The sequence below is a fragment of the Microcebus murinus genome, chromosome 8, assembly GCF_040939455.1.
Source record: "Microcebus murinus isolate Inina chromosome 8, M.murinus_Inina_mat1.0, whole genome shotgun sequence".
Lineage (NCBI taxonomy): Eukaryota > Metazoa > Chordata > Mammalia > Primates > Cheirogaleidae > Microcebus > Microcebus murinus.
Genome location: NC_134111.1, coordinates 48,217,203 through 48,233,331, shown reverse-complemented (window position 1 = coordinate 48,233,331; position 16,129 = coordinate 48,217,203). Strand labels below are relative to the sequence as shown.

Sequence of the window (16,129 nt, the reverse complement as noted above, 5' to 3'; positions counted from 1 at the left end):
CTGCAGTGTGATATTGCCCAATCCTCGGTCCTCTTATTGATGGGTGAGAAGGAGTCGGATTGCTGTTTAAGAAATTTTATTATCTTTAGAAGGGAAGAATTTATTATAGGGGTTTTCTTAGATGATCTCTTTCATGTGGGTTAAGGTGCTTTGAGCTCTGACAGTCCTAGCTGCTTAGAGATTCTATGTTGTTTTCTCCTGAGGGTGGTACTGCCATTCTCGAGGGGTATTTGCACGTATGTAGAAATGTTTTTTGTTTTCACTATGGTGAGGGCACTTTGCCCTGGATAGTCACGCAAAATGATGAGTAATCGTCCCACCCTAAATTCTAATAGCATCCTTTCAAGAACCTCTGAGAAGTGTGTGGCTTTGTTTATAATGCTCTAATGCTGACTGACAGCCTGGTTGTAGGCAGGCAGGTGCTCTCTGAAAAATAAGTGGGATGTAAGAGACTGTGAGGAAGGGAAGAAAGGGCCAGTACCTCGTTTAAATGGAAATGGAGAAGAGTAGTTCTGTTACAAATGGTGCCAACTTAAGTTTCTCATTTCTTAGAAGTGAGAGGCTACTCTAATAATGCATCCCATTCTCTTGGCTTTTGGTCATTGAAAAGATACGTTATTGTAATTGCTGAGCAAATAGTTAAATAATCTTTGAGATCAACTATCTTGAGCTGACTTCTGTGGGCTGGACACTCAGGCACGTTCAGCTTGGAGAGGATGGTGGGGAATGGTTGCTAGGATGTTGTTGGTGATGCCCTGTGGAACCTGTTGGCAATTTTCCCTGCAAGTGGAGCTGCTTTGGCTCAGGTCTGAGTCAACTGTAGGGGCTGCCAGTTAAGATCCATCTCTGCGAGCAGCCTCTTGGTAAACCACCCACCAGCCTGCTTATTGGGCTTGTGCTCGGGTAGAGGTTCTAGGGATTGAAGTGAGTTCTAAGCTTTTCTCATGGCCAAAGCATGTGTGCTAGTTCAGGCTTGCACCTGTCCAGAACAACCAGTAGTTTATTTTTTATTTTTTTTGAGACAGAGTCTCACTCTGTTGCCCGGGCTAGAGTGCTATGGTGTCAGCCTAGCTCACAGCAACCTCAAACCCCTGGGCTCAAGCAATCCTACTGCCTCAGCCTCCCGAGTAGCTGGGACTACAGGCATGCGCCACCATGCCTGGCTAATTTTTTATATATTTTTAGTTGTCCATGTAATTTCTATTTTTAGTAGAGACGGGGTCTTGCTCTTGCTCAGGCTGGTGTCGAATCCTGACCTCAAGCGTTCCTCCCGCCTCGGCCTCCCAGAGTGCTAGGATTACAGACGTGAGCCACTGCGCCCAGCTAACAACCTTTAGTTTTAACACAGTTATTGGCACAGTGACCACTCTCACACCCGTTTGATATTGTCACTCCTGCTTGGCAGTCAGAGTTTACTTTCCTCCATCTTCCTAGCCTTGTTGTCTACTATGCTCCAAGATGTTTCATCTGCTCGGACCATTGGAGGCCAGCTTATTAGACACACACTCATGCTGGGCTTCTGTCCAGTTGTTTCAACCCTGCACACAAAGCCTGGTTCCCCTGTTCACCCACCCAAGTCCTGCTCATCCACAAAGACCCAGTGTAATCCTATTCTTCATGAAGACTTCTGATCACTCTAGTTTACAGTGTTATTTCCCTCCCAAGGTCAGTTGTAGCTTTTCAGGTAGACCATGTATCTTCTCAGGTAGACTGAGTGCTTGGAAAGACCCGTATGTGTAATATAAAGAAGATCTAGCAGGGAAATAGGATTTGCCATAGAAATTACCTTACTCTGTCTACGTTGGACAAAGTACCGTTGACTACCACATGCCTTTCTCTTCTAAGAGGAGAATTCATGGAAAAGAAAAGAAACTCTTAAAAGGAAAAGATAAAAGAATGAAACTGATGTTAATATAATTCAACATTATTCTCTCTGTTCTTTTTTAGACTCCTGGATATTCCTCTTATTTCAAATTATTCCAGGTTTCATTTTTCTGTCTATGGATTTGAGACTGTAAATTCCTATTTAAATTCGCATTGTTTGTTCTGGTCGTTTTATATATCTCTGATACATAATGGTCTTAAGAGACTGAGTTTTACAAAGAGGAATCTTCATTCCCTGATGTACTTGTATGTGCATTAGCCATCCCACAAGTGCCCAGCACTGTGCTACAGGCTATAAATGGGGTGTTCTCAGTCCAGTGATATCCCCTGCTCTGGGCACTGTTACTCTAGTATCTTGTCTTAACACATTCTTAGTCCAGCACTTATATCACGAAGTGTGGGATATGACTCTGAAGAAGGTATTACTCTTTTTTTGTTTTTTTGCTCCTCCTAGCCCTGGACTCTATAAGGTTGGAAAACAAGTTTATCCCTATGCCTTAATATAAATATTTGTGAAGAGATTGAAATTCTTTTCTTCAAAATTTCTTGCGTTGCTTTTGATTGTCGCAATTTTTCCTAAGTTCAAGAGTGTTTCACAAGTAGACTACTCTTTCTTCTCCGACTCAAGTATGTGAGCTATACAGATTCCATATTAGCCCAATTAATGAACTCATTTATTATTGCATTTAGTGGAATAAACATTTTCATTTTTTGGCCAAAGGGAATATAGAGCAGTGGTACACTGCTATGATGGCGGAACCAGCTCTGTTGGCTTCAAATCTTTGCTTTGCACATATTTGCTGTTGGATATTGGGCAGGTTACTGAACTGCTCTGTGCCTCAAATTCTTTATTTATAAAATGTTCAGAATAATGGTATCTGTCTCATAGAGTTGTAAGGAGGATTAAATGAGCTAATGTTGGCAAATAGGATAGTATTTTTTTCATCTTTGCACCATCTATTTTGATTCATGGGAAAGGCAGGGGCTAGTGCTAGGGAGATGTGGTTCTTTTTTTTTTTTTTTTGAGACAGAGTCTCACTTTATTGCCCAGACTAGAGTGAGTGCCGTGGCATCAGTCTAGCTCACAGCAACCTGAAACTCCTGGGCTCAAGCAATCCTGCCTCAGCCTCCCGAGTAGCTGGGACTACAGGCATGTGCCACCATGCCCAGCTAATTTTTTCTATATATATTAGTTGGCAAATTAATTTCTATTTATAGTAGAGACGGCGTCTCGCTCTTGCTCAGGCTGGTTTCGAACTCCTGACCTCTCGGCCTCCCAGAGAGCTAGGATTACAGGCGTCAGCCACCGGGCCTGGCCTATTTCAGTATGGATTATTATGTTTTCCTCCTGGGTTTTTATTAGAGGGAAAATGTTTTAAGTTACATAAGTGATTGTTTGCAATATTTCCTCTTGGTTAAAACTGGATTGCTTGACTATGGATGTTTAGAGACTCTGTTGAACAAAGTTTTAAAGCTTGTTCTACCAGAGGGAGAGAAATCTACATTTTTTTTCCTTCCTTGAATTCTGTAGGTAGGTGGCTCCACCATATGAAATTATCCCCCCCCCCTTTTTGTTTTTCTTCAAATAATTAAACAATAAAGGATGGATAATATCCAGTAACCTTTGGAGGGCTTTTGAGTAAAGGCTACTACTTATTTAAAACAAAACAGAAAATAAAGTGCATACAGACCAGTTGAAGTCAGGGACACCTGCAATCATTATCAGATCTAACCTAGACCTTTTCACTAGCTGTTTGTTTTGAAACATCGCATATTCTCTTTATAAGAGAATGAATGACAAGCTTCTGACTCCAGTGAAGCATTTTGACTAATTGCTGGCAGGTCACCCAGCAATGATAAAGTATCAGTTTGTTTTTTCTAGAGAGATATTTCCAAACAATAGTCATCTGGGAGTTGTAACAGGCATTGAAAAGGTGAATTTGACAAATGAATTATCATGGATCTGTTGATAAATCGAGTACATTGAATTTGATATATTACTTTAGATAATGGAGTGATTGGGAGATCAAATGCGAAAATCACTACCTAGAAAATGTTACTTAATTGCAACATTTCCCATCAGTTTCATTTTTTGTATGATTTTAAACTATTAACTTTGAAGTGTTTTTAAAAAAATGACTTTTGGGTCTGTATATTTTGTGCCTTTCATGATGTGTTTAACTGGTTTTTAGCAAAAACAAACAAAAAACCTCTCAAAATTTGACTTGTAATAAAAGTTGCTTAATGAATAGCATTAAGTATGTATATTTTCAAAGCAGGCAGTATATTCTGAGAATTTTCTTCTAAATACTCAGTTTCTAAGTTTATGCTTTTCTTCTCCCCATAGCAACATGAAACTCTCTGTAAGTGGTCTGTTCTTTGATTGTTATATTTTTTCAGCCAGAAATTATTAGAAACTTAGGGAGACACATATACTGAACTTATAAATGTATTACGTTGGATTACTAACAATAGACCTAATTGATAAAAGTGATTTACTATATGTTGTGTTAATAGCTAAACCTCCAAAGCCTCTAATCTCCCATGGAAATATTGCTTTGTAGAACGAAATCCAATGAGAAGTTCTGGGATTCCAGAGTGAATTTGTACATTCCTTAGGGGCATTTTTGCAAGGGAGGTTGTTGTGTTTTAAAGGTAGTTGATAAGAGACCTGCACCACCAACCCCAGACCTGCACCACCAACCACCATCATGCATTAGTCTATAGAAGGTATTTGGGTGTACGTACTCCTGTACCACTCGGTACCACCATTTAGCCAAGGGAAGTTTCTGACCATTTGCAGCATACATTATAAATCAGGATGTCACTTCCAGACAATCAGATTTGAACATTCCATGAAAAAAGTAGCCTATATACCCTAGGAATAGATCACTTAACTATGTTTATGTCATGCTGTTGATATTCCTGCATTTACACAAGTCAGGATAGCACATTGTTTATTTATTTTAAGAGTAGGTAATTGATTTGTATATTTACCTAATTTGGGGTTAATTAGCCAAAAAGTGCTTAAATCCATGGGGAAAATACAATTATTCTTCCAACTCTGAAAATTACCCCTTTATTTTTTGGGTTTGTGAAAGAATAATTTTGAGTCTTCTCCAAGTTGGGCTGGTGTTGGCCTCTCTCTTTTAAAAAATTTTCTGTTTGGCACGTAATGCTTGGGAAGGTCACTGGCCAGAGGATATTTGGGGAAGCTTGGAGGGATATTTGGGGAAGCTTGGAGGATTTCCAACTGCCACATTAGTCCCCTCGGGAGACCCAGGACAATCACAGGATATATTTGTGCAATGAAATAAACTTGTTGAAGTTTATTCTCCTTCTAGTATCACTAGGGGATATCACTGCCACTTGGGAATGTGGCAGCCTTTGGTACCAAGTTTGTACACACTGGTTGGCTGCAGAGATTTTGTCTTTTTGACTCTTTTGTTTAAAAAAAATTTGTTTGTAGAGATGAGCTTATAGATCTGGCAACTTAGAAATTAGTTTCAAAAAATAAAAGCCAAAATATTGGTCTGAGTCTCAGAATCAAGGGCCATAACTTGCTATATAGGACTTAGTAATAAAAAGTCACTTCAAACAAATATAAAATGGGAAACTCAAAAAAGCACAGTCAAGCAAATGAAAAGTTACTCATGATATTAATCAGAGATAACCACTGTTAACATTCTGGTCTTTTTTATACTTCTCTTTTTTTGCATATGTAACTCTGTTGTAAGTAAGAATTTGCATCCTTGTCTTTTTTACATTATATTATAAATATCTCTCCAAATATTTAGAATTTCTTCATACTCATTTTCTTAAGTTTCTAGTATATCAATATATAGATATAAGAATTTAACCCTTTTCTTATTATTGTACATTTAGGAGGTTTGCAGTTTCCTTTATTATAAATAATGCTGTGATGAAAATCTTTGTACTACATCTTTGTCTAGTTCTCTGGCTAATTCCTTAGGGAAAAAAACCTTAGAAGTAAAAGTACTAAGTTAAAGAATAAACATTTTTAAAAAGCAAGGTGTATGTCAAATTGCTTTCCAAATCGGTTACCTCAAGGTGCACTTTAATCAACTTTGTATGAAAATGATCTTCTTCCTGCAGACTTCCAAACACACTTCATGAGATGAGTTCTTGCTCTGTTGCTCCAGAGCAGTGTCATAGCTCACTGCAGCCTTGAACTCCTGTGTTCAAGTGATCCTCCAACTTCAGCCTCCCGAGTAGCTGGGATTACAGGCGGGTGCCACCATGCCTGGCTAATTGTTATATATTTTTTTTGTGGAGACAGGGTTTGGTCTCAAGTGATCCTCCAACTTCAGCCTCCGAAAGTGCTAGGCATAAGCCACCTTGCCCAGCCCAAACAAATATTTTTGTATTATTATTATGAAAATGTTTTTGTAATTTTATAATTTTCATTCCTTTGATTACTAAATAAGCTGAATAATTTTTCATTTTTATCAAAAATTTGTGTAATTTCTGTGAAGCATTTTTTTAAAAAATGTCTTTCTATTGCTTGTTACAGGATGTAACAGTGAGCAATTTCGCTGTGGAAATGGACATTGTATCCCTGTATCCTGGAGGTGTGATGGGACCAGTGACTGCGGGGATGACTCAGATGAAAATGGCTGCAGTAAGTGAGGAGGGGACAGGCTAAGCTCTATTTTGTTGTTGTTGTTGTTGTTGTTGTTTTTGTTTTGACTTGGGCAGCACTCTGTACCAGTGAAGGTTCAGAGAGCTCCCACTAAGCTTTATTTTGAAGGACATAAGTGTTTCACGGTGATTTCAGCGATAACAAAGAGCTGTACCTTTATTGATAGGCCCGAGCCCAGTCTTTTGAGATCTGTGTGGTTGAACACAGAACTGTTGGTGTTAGTTGTTGTTTAAACTCCTTCTGAGGTAGGGGTTCAATTCATGCCAGTTTCTGTCTCACCCTGTCCCTTGACCATGACCTTGATATGAAATGAATGATATGTAAACAAATTTGGGCACAATTTTCTGAAGCTTCTATTTCTGATACTTTGTGAATTTTGTGCACCAACAAGCACAGACAAAATTTAACTAATTATAAAATCATTTTCACATACATTTGTTCATTTAGTTCTTTCATCAATTTAAACAAAATTTAACTAATTATCAAATCATTTTCACATTTGTTCATTTAGTTCTTTCATCAATTTTTGAGGTAAGTTTCAGATCAGACACTGAGACTTAGAGAAGTTAAGTCATTTATCAAAGGCCTCACAGTTGGTGAGTCCATGCACAAATCCCAGCCCTAAGTCCATTGCTCTTCCCCACTTGCCATCGGTGATCAATCATACCATCGTAATTTTACCAATTCTGATAGGTGAACAGAGAAGGGTTATCATCCAAACACCAGCAAAGCAGCTGAAAAAATTAATTTTATTTTGTATTCTTGGCCATCCAGTGGCACACCAGAACAGTCAAACTTGGGTGTATTGTTTAGATGATGATGCATTTGAAAGTGGGAGGCTGGGTAAGGGATAGGTCCTATACAGTGCTTCTCAAGCTTTCATGCACAAAGGGAACACCTGCACGCTTATTCAAGTGCAAATTTTGATTCCATATGTTTGAAGTGTGACCTTAGATTCTGCATTTCTACCAGCTACCAGTTGATGCTGATGCTGCTAGTTTGTGGAGCACCTTGAGCAAGGGAACAGCTAGATTTGTAGAGACATGATCACGTGCTATCTATTTGCTTCCTTGGGGTTCACTGAGTTCATTCTTGGTTAAACAATAGGAGCAAAAGGGCAAGAATTCTGGGATAAAGGAATATCAATAACTCTTCATAGATTATTCCCTGTTTTACATTTTATTGACCTATAACATTAATCACAACAATAATACCAATGACAATAGTGATAGCAACTAACATTACATGGCACTTTCACATTTGTTATTTAATTTATTTTTTACAACAAACCATGAGATAAGTATAGTCCTCATTTTATGATGCATGTATTGAGATTCAGAGAACCTGTCAAAGAGCCTATAGCTAGCAAATTATGGAAATAATAACTATTTGATTCTGGGTCTTCTAAATCTCATGGATTTTCCAGTTCATATGATGCTTTACTATTAGTTATTGTAAAAAAATAATTTGACAGTAACTCATGGTTGATTTTTTTTTTTACTTACATTAAAATTTTAATTTAATATTTTTTCATAAAGTTGTATGTATGTGTGTTTGGGCTGTTTTATTCTCTGTGTTTTTATATTTGGATTATCAGTTTGTTGTGATACCATTGCTGATGTTATTTGGCAATAAACTCTGATTAAGTCCAGAGACTCTAGTATAAGGGTTGTTTACTATTTGCCTTCAAATAAATTGACCAGGAGTTGACATAGATTCTTCTGAAACAAGCATTGCTTGCTGGTGTGATGGGGTGAATGTTTGCCACAAATAGTCCTTTTTGGTTTCCTCTAGCTCCTACATCCTGCCATACGGGCTATTTCAGATGTCAGAGTGATGGGAATTGCATCCCTGACTCCTGGGTGTGTGATGAAGATCAGGACTGTGACGATGGCTCCGATGAACATCAGAATTGCCGTAAGTGTTTGGAGACACCTAAAACCCCACCTGTCACAGACAGGTTACACACAATGGGATAATTCTTTATAAATGCAGAGCGGTGCCATAAATGACAGGGGAACCTATCCTATGCCAGCAATCTTGTTCAGGGGTTAGATGATATTGAAAGTGTGAATGCAATTTGGAAATGGGATAGGTTCCCAGTATTTAATTTATATTATATTATACTCAAGAAAGAAACAAAATATTTATTGTATGTAAAAGTGGGAGTCATCATTTGTGTGATTGGCAGTTGGATGAGTTCTTCTGCTCTTGTATATTTTGCATTCACACCTATCACCTCTTCCATCCCAGTACTAATTAGACTCTCTTCTTCCAGATTGAGTGGAAGTAGGTAGGTTTGTTGGAAGCATTCTAGGTGGTTACTACAGTGACTGCTTCTACACCCACCATAGGATGAACTGTAGCAAGAAAGAAAATAGTAGCAATGAAGTGGCTCATGGTAACTGCTGCATTCCTGGACATTGAGGGGGTTTGGACAGTAACCTGGAAGAAACCCTTAAATTCTGATTTCTTTGGGATCAAACTGGAAGAGTGTTTTTATTTATTTTTTCTCTTTATATTCTCACCCAGTCCCCTCCCTTCTCTTGCCTCTCCCCAAGAGTATTTTAATGCTTTTGAAAATAATTTTAGGTAAGAGAGCAATATTGGGTAAATATGAGATGGCAACAGGTGAGCAATTTGTCTACCATGTGCATGATTCTATTGCTTTCTCTGTTAAGGATATTTGTATAATTTAAAATCATTCATGTATCAATGTGGATGTTTTTGGAAGAAAGAGAAACACAACTCAAAGTTAAACAAAAGGGGATTTATTACCTCACATCATAAGAAGCCTTACTGTAGGATTGTTGTAGGGTTGATTAATTCTCAGCTCAATCACATTATCCAAGTTTTCCTCTCTTTTCTGCTTTATCAAATCTATCCTATTGACTTGTCTTGATTGCATAAAAGCTTCTGCAGTCTTGAATTTTACATCCCCATAATACAGTTTTCAACATCTAAAAGAGAGAACATCAATATCCTGCCCCAGTGGTTTTTTAAAAAATATATAAAACCAAAACCAAAATAAACAACCCGACCTCCAAAAACCTCTCCAAGTCTAGGCTGGACCCAGGTGGCCGCTGAAGAGAAGGTACCAGGCCAGAATGAGTAGCTCAGGCTCTGGATCCCGGTTGCCCTCTGGAAGAGTCTGACTCTGACCCGTGTGTCATTCATCTTTGAGCCTCACCACGCTCTGCTTCATTAAACGCACATTGCACAAATTATGGACATTTATCCCCACTCTGTGCCAGTTAGCGGATATCTTGTTAGAGTTTTCACATAGTCATTGTCCACCAAGATCAAAGAAGAAACAGATGGCTGCATCATATGGAAACTTGTTTAGTCTTTAGATGCTGACAGTAGAACGTCCATGGAATTTCAGTGGGTCCTGGATGTGTTCATAAAAGACTGGGAATTTAGCTCAGGACTTTTGAGTTCAATATAGAGTGTGAACTCTTTTCAGTTGGGCCATGGGATGCTTAGGGTCTTTTGAGAAAGTGAATAGAAATTTTGAAAATGCCCATGAGTTTGGCTTTGATTTAAATCTACAATAAAGTCTGTGTAATTAAGTATCCTGTTGGGGCCCATCAGGGATGGCTGTGGGGTCTGCCAGCAACAGAGGGATGGTGATCCTTGGTAATGTGGTTAAGGGGAAACCAGCCAGCTATGTAGGGCTGTGGAAGGGTTGATGGTGACAAATGGCAGTCCTGAGGAAGACATGGACAGGCCACACACGGGCATGGCATATCCAGTCAGGATTCGAGGTGAAGTGACAAAAGGCGAGGGCCACATCTGGAAGAGGGATTTGGGGGTAATGATTCAGAAGTGCTGAGGGAAGGAAGGAAAAGTGCCAGGCACAGTAGGGGGCAGGAAGAATTCCTCCTTTCTAGGAAATCTTTCTGGTTGGCCTCTCAAAGGTCCTAGGGGAAGGGGTGGGTGACCTGCAGAAAGCAGGTGCTCAGGGGGAACAGAATAGGGCTAGATTGTGAGTCTCTGGAGATCAGTGACTGTGCTTTATTCAGCTTTGCATTCGCAAGGCCTGGCGTTCTGTCAGCCAGTGAGTAGGTTCTTAATAAGTAGATGCTAAGTGCATGCTGAATGATGGGTTATTCATATTTTCATTAAATAGGCCACTTTTGTTGCATTTTCCTTTACTCCCCACACAGAGTGGGAAGAAAGCTGAGGTTTGTTATTATTAGAAATGATCCTCTGGCAGATGATGGAACTACTAAGAACAACTACTTGGGAAAAGAGACTGGAGATTAGTTTATAGCAGTTATTTAACAGCAGTGTTACATACCATTTTAAATGAGTATGGATTTAATAATTTTTTAATAATAAAAAATTCTTTATTAGATATCTTTTGACCACAGACAAAATATGCTACCACTATGCTCACAAGATCACCAGAGAACTCCTGATCGCCAAACCCCATGGGAACTTTTCTTTCCTTTTTATGCTGGATGGATCTTTCTTTTGCACTTAACTCTGGTGGTCATCCCCGCCTCCCTGACACTACTCTGTTTTCACTGTGACCCCCTAATGTCCCAGCTCTCTTCTTAACTGCTTTAGTCATTCCATTTTGTTTTCCTCTTCTACTCAGCCCTTTACTGTTGGCATTGCTCGGAACCCTGTCCTGAGCAGTCCACTCTTGCAGAATAATCTTGCCATTCTGTGATTTCAGTAGCCTGTGGGCTGATAAGATCCAAGTCTATGCTTAGAACTCAGAGTTCTTGCCCATATCAGTCTTGTGTATTCAGCTTCCTGTTGTATTCACCTGTTGGCAGCTGAATACACAAGAGGCATCTCCAAGGTGCCTAAAACTCAAGGTGCTCCTTGTGCTGGCCTTTTCTTCTATATTTGCTTGTCTACATGTTTTACCTTATTAATAGAAATAGCATTTATCCCACTGGAAAGTATTGGCAGAAAATCCAAAATCAGACTCAAACTATCAGCAATAGGCAGATTGAGGCTCTTTCACTTGTTAAATTTCATAAAACATATTGCATAATGAAAGTATTTTATTAGATGAAAAAGAAAGATTGCTGCAAGTGACATGAAAGATATAATCAATTGGCATGAGAAGGATGTCACAATCCCCCAGGCACCCACCCTAGAAACTTGGAAATCATTCTTGGTTCTTTCCTCTCCTTCAATGCCCACATTTACTCACCAACTCCTGCCTATTTGCATTATAAACATTTCCAAAGGTCATCCCTTCTTTTCTGTTTATGCTCCCACTGCCAACATCCCTTATTTGGTGCCAACATCCCTCGTCTGGACTGGCCTCCCTGGCTTATCCTGTACCTCCCAGGGCTCTCCCTGACACCGATGCTGATCTGTCTCAGAGCGTTGGGTAGCTCTCCATCACCTCCAGGAGAAAGTTCCAACTACCTAACACGGTTTACAGTGGCCTCCATGATGTGGCTGGTGCCTTCTCCCCATGTCTGTCACTTTCCTTTCGTGCCTTGAAATGTCCCTTTTGGGGACAGCAGTGCTTGGGCATACCATGCTGGGTCCCAGCCTCCTGCCTCTATGCTTGATGCCTGAATGCTGGCTGCTTCCTGCTGGACCGTCCTTTCCTTTTGGCCTCCCTGACTGCTACTTCTCTAAGACCAAGGGGAGATGTCACCCCGTCAAGTAAACTGTCCTGTCCATACTCTTATCCCAGAGTGAATTAGGCGCCCCTCCTTGATGTTTCCGTGATTCTTGGGTGTCTATAATCCACTTTCATAAGTGTTTTCTAATTATTTCCTACAGTCTCCCCCAGAAGACTGTTTACTCATTGAAGGTGGGGATTGTGCCCTTCTCATCTTAAGATTCCCATGTTGGTATACTCTGTGGTACATAGTAGGTACTCAATAGATGTTTGTGTATCTATTGAATGAATAAATGAATCCCAGGATTAGATTGGTTGATGGAACTATATAATCTTTCTCTATGTTTCAATGAGCTTTTAATTGCTCCCTCATAAACTCTTTGAAATCTTAAGCATAAAATAAAGAATTATTTGGGCTTGACTTTAAGAAGAAAGTTGAAGTAGTTGAAATAATACTGGCCCCTGATTTAATTTATTTTCTTATTTTGTTTAAAACTACTCAAGACTTGCCTTTTCAGAACTAAAAGAAAGTTCTTTAATTTCATGTGGAAATTGGCAGTATATGGAAAATCAGTGAGGAAGTATTTATCTTTTTAACCTTATTCAGAAAAAATTTGATCTCTGCTATGGGCAGAATTCAGACATTTAAGTGCCTTCTAGAAAAATCTATTCTGCCTTTATTAATAGAAGTAAAATTTAACCCATAGATGTAAGATACCAGTGGAAAATATGAAATCATACTGCAACATGTCAGAAATAGGCTGACTAGAAAAATTTTGTTAGCTGTTGAACAATTACATGACACATTCAAAATGAAATAATTTTATTAAACGGAAGGAAAAACGTGACAAGAAAGATATAATCACTTAAGCATGGAGAAGGGTAGTAATATGGTTAATATTTTTTATATCTTATTACATAATAAACTTTTTATATTTGAATTTTCAAGTACCGACTCTAAAGCTATCATTGTCTACTTTTCTTTTAAGAAGGTTTTTCTTGCTAAATTCTGATGGCATCTATTGTCATCAGAAAAGTACGTTTTGCTGAACCTAAGTATCTTTACTAGGCACTAGCTCTAAAAATTCAAGGGGAAACTTTTTTCTTACCTTAGAGGATTATATTCATTTTATAGGATCATATTTTCCCCAAATGCTTTTCTTTGTATGTGAACATTTTCTAAAAAAATCCCATGATAAGATAATGTTACCAAGTCATGGTCATTCTTGCCTCAGATTTACAGAATGGCTTTTATGTATGCTTGTGGGCATCAATTCATTTGATTTTATCTGTTTCATCCAGAGGCAAATTTGATGAATTGCTGATGCCAGGCTTTCACCTATATGAATCAATATATGATAAAATCAGGATAGCTTAAAAAATTTTTTTGTGTTTATAAAATTGACACATGGTCAGTGTATACTAGAGGAAACTATATAGAAAAAACTGAATTACTCATTACCACCACTCAGCTCTTAATCCTTTGGTATATTTTCTTTTTGTTTATATAAGGATATCAATGAGGGGAACCTTACTGACCCTTGGTTAATACCTGTATCTGCAAAATTTTTATTTTATTCATCTCTAGCTTTTCAATATATATTATATTCTTTTTTTTTTTTGAGACAGAGTCTCACTGTGTTGCCCAGTATATTGTATTCTTAACACATGTTGATAATGTAGTTGTCTGCACTAATATGCTTGAGTGTTGATGGTATTTTGTGGAAATTCTGATAATATTATATTTTGGCATTGCAAGCACAGCTTGGTGGCAGCTGGGTACTTGACCTTGTGTTCCCATGAACTTTATGCTTTTCAATATCCTCATTAATATTTGGTAAATGTCAGTAGATTAGTCAGTGTCTGACAGTAATTATAAATTAAATAATATTTTTTTCCCCTTCATAGCTGGGAAAACATGTTCGAGTCGCCAAATGACATGCTCCGACGGTCAGTGTATCCCAAAAGAATACAGGTGCGACCATGTCCAAGACTGCTCAGATGGAACTGACGAGAAAGACTGCCGTGAGTCTATTTCAGTCTTTTCACTGTATTTGGTTTCCCCCTTGTCCCTTCGGCATTTTAATCAATTTGTTAGATTTGTTGATGGACAGAAATGCCTACAATACACCTCTTGTTATTGAAATCTCTCGGCAGATTCTTTTGTGGATTAGGGGTGATGTTCTGATAAGAGTCTATTTTTAATGAGACATTGTGAGTGTGTTCTGCCTTAGCACATCAAGTCTCTGTACTTCCTGAAGTAAATCACTTTTAACATTAACATAAAATCCAAAAAGATTATTGAATATATTTAGTATGAAATCCAGTTTGGTCAATTTTAACTTTTATTACACTGCAATGGTAAGTTTCTATGTCAAATTCCTTATTAGTTTTTCTGCTCTTGTGGACTCAACATTTTCCAGATTACCTTTGGAAAAGTGTTATAAATGGCTTTCCCTATAATGGCAACATATGGTGTCAGTTTGTAACTGTGCGTGTAAGTCACAATACTCTATGTATAATGTATAAATATTACCATACTGAAATAAGAAAGTACAATCTTGGTATATTATGTACTAGCAAATAAATAGTAATCAGTCTGTCTTGAGATTTAATAGGCTTAACAAGAATATACGAATTAGTTGGCTGGGTCAGTCCTATATTCCTGCAGTCCCTAAACCCCAGACCACGGCCTAGTACCGGTCCATGGCCCGTTAGGAAGTGGGCCTGTATCACTGCCTGAGCTTTGCACCACCTCTCCCGGACCCATGACTCCCCAACCCCTCACAGCCTGTGGAAGAATTGACTTCCATGAAACCAGTCCCTGGTGCCAAAAAGGTTGGGGCCTGCTGCTATAGTCCATGTAATTCTGTTTTTTGTTTTTCCCTTTTATTTTTTGAGACAGGATCTTGCTCTGTTGCCTACCTTGGGGTGCAGTGGCACAATCATAGCTCTTTGTAACCTCCAACTCCAGGGCTCAAGGGATCCTTTTGCCTCAGCCTCCTGAGTAGCTGGGACTACAGATGTGCACCACCATGCCCAGCTAATTAAGATTTTTTTTTTGTAGGGGCAGGGTCTTGCTATGTTGCTCAGGCTGGTCTTGAACTCCTGGTCTCAAGCAATTTTCTCACCTCAGCCTCCCAAACTACTGGAATTACAGATGTGGGCAACTGTGGCTGGCCTAATTCTGTCTTTAATCTCAGACATACCTAGTGTCTCTTAAAAGCTCTTATATATCTATCATTTATGAATTTATCTAGAACTTCCTTGTTTTTAAGTGACTTCATAAGTTTACTATGTGCTTCATAAAGGTACATTCATCAAGTAATGTTGGGGTCTTGTTCTTAGGTAGTTTTGTTGTGTGAACACCATAGAGTGTATTTACACAAACTAGGTGGTGTAGCCTACTAGGCTATATGGTACAGCCTATTGCTCTTAGGCTACAAAACCAGAACAGCATGTTATTGTACTGAATACTATGAGCAATTGTAGCACAATGGTAAGTATTTGCATATCGAAACACATCTAAACATAGAAAAGGTATAGTAAAGATATTGTGTTATAACCTTATGGGACCACTGTTGTATATGTGTTTCATCATGGACTGTCCTTTATTTTCTCTTAAATTTATATTTCAAACTTCAAGGAGTTATTCCAGTATTCTAGTAATTGGCTAACAGATTTTGTGTGCCTTAGAAACCTTGATCATAAACTTCTCAGTTATTATGTTTACAACTGAAGATTTAAGTTTTAGTCTGTTGTCATGGGACACCTCCTCTGTTTTATAATTTTGATTTAATTTTATTTCTCTGGGATATCCGTAAATTCTTTCCTTTGAGCCAAATGGTATATTATATTCTTTCTGATGAAAGAACTATCTTCTGTAAATGTTGATAAACTTCCCAATATGGTGCCATCCCCAAAGTGGAAGCTAACATAAATTAGTTATGGTGAACAAATTGTTCCTAGTCACTGTACTG

At 38.4% G+C, this 16,129-nt stretch overlaps 1 protein-coding gene across 1 annotated transcript in view; it reads left to right on the top strand.

Moving 5' to 3' along the window:
• Positions 1 to 16,129, top strand: part of LRP2 (LDL receptor related protein 2) — a 188,309-nt gene that overhangs the window by 29,496 nt on the left and 142,684 nt on the right. The window contains exons 2-4 of the mRNA XM_012781883.3: positions 6,419 to 6,526; positions 8,342 to 8,464; positions 14,058 to 14,174. Coding sequence (XP_012637337.2) covers positions 6,419 to 6,526; positions 8,342 to 8,464; positions 14,058 to 14,174 — 348 coding nt within the window. The remainder of the gene's footprint in view (positions 1 to 6,418; positions 6,527 to 8,341; positions 8,465 to 14,057; positions 14,175 to 16,129) is intronic.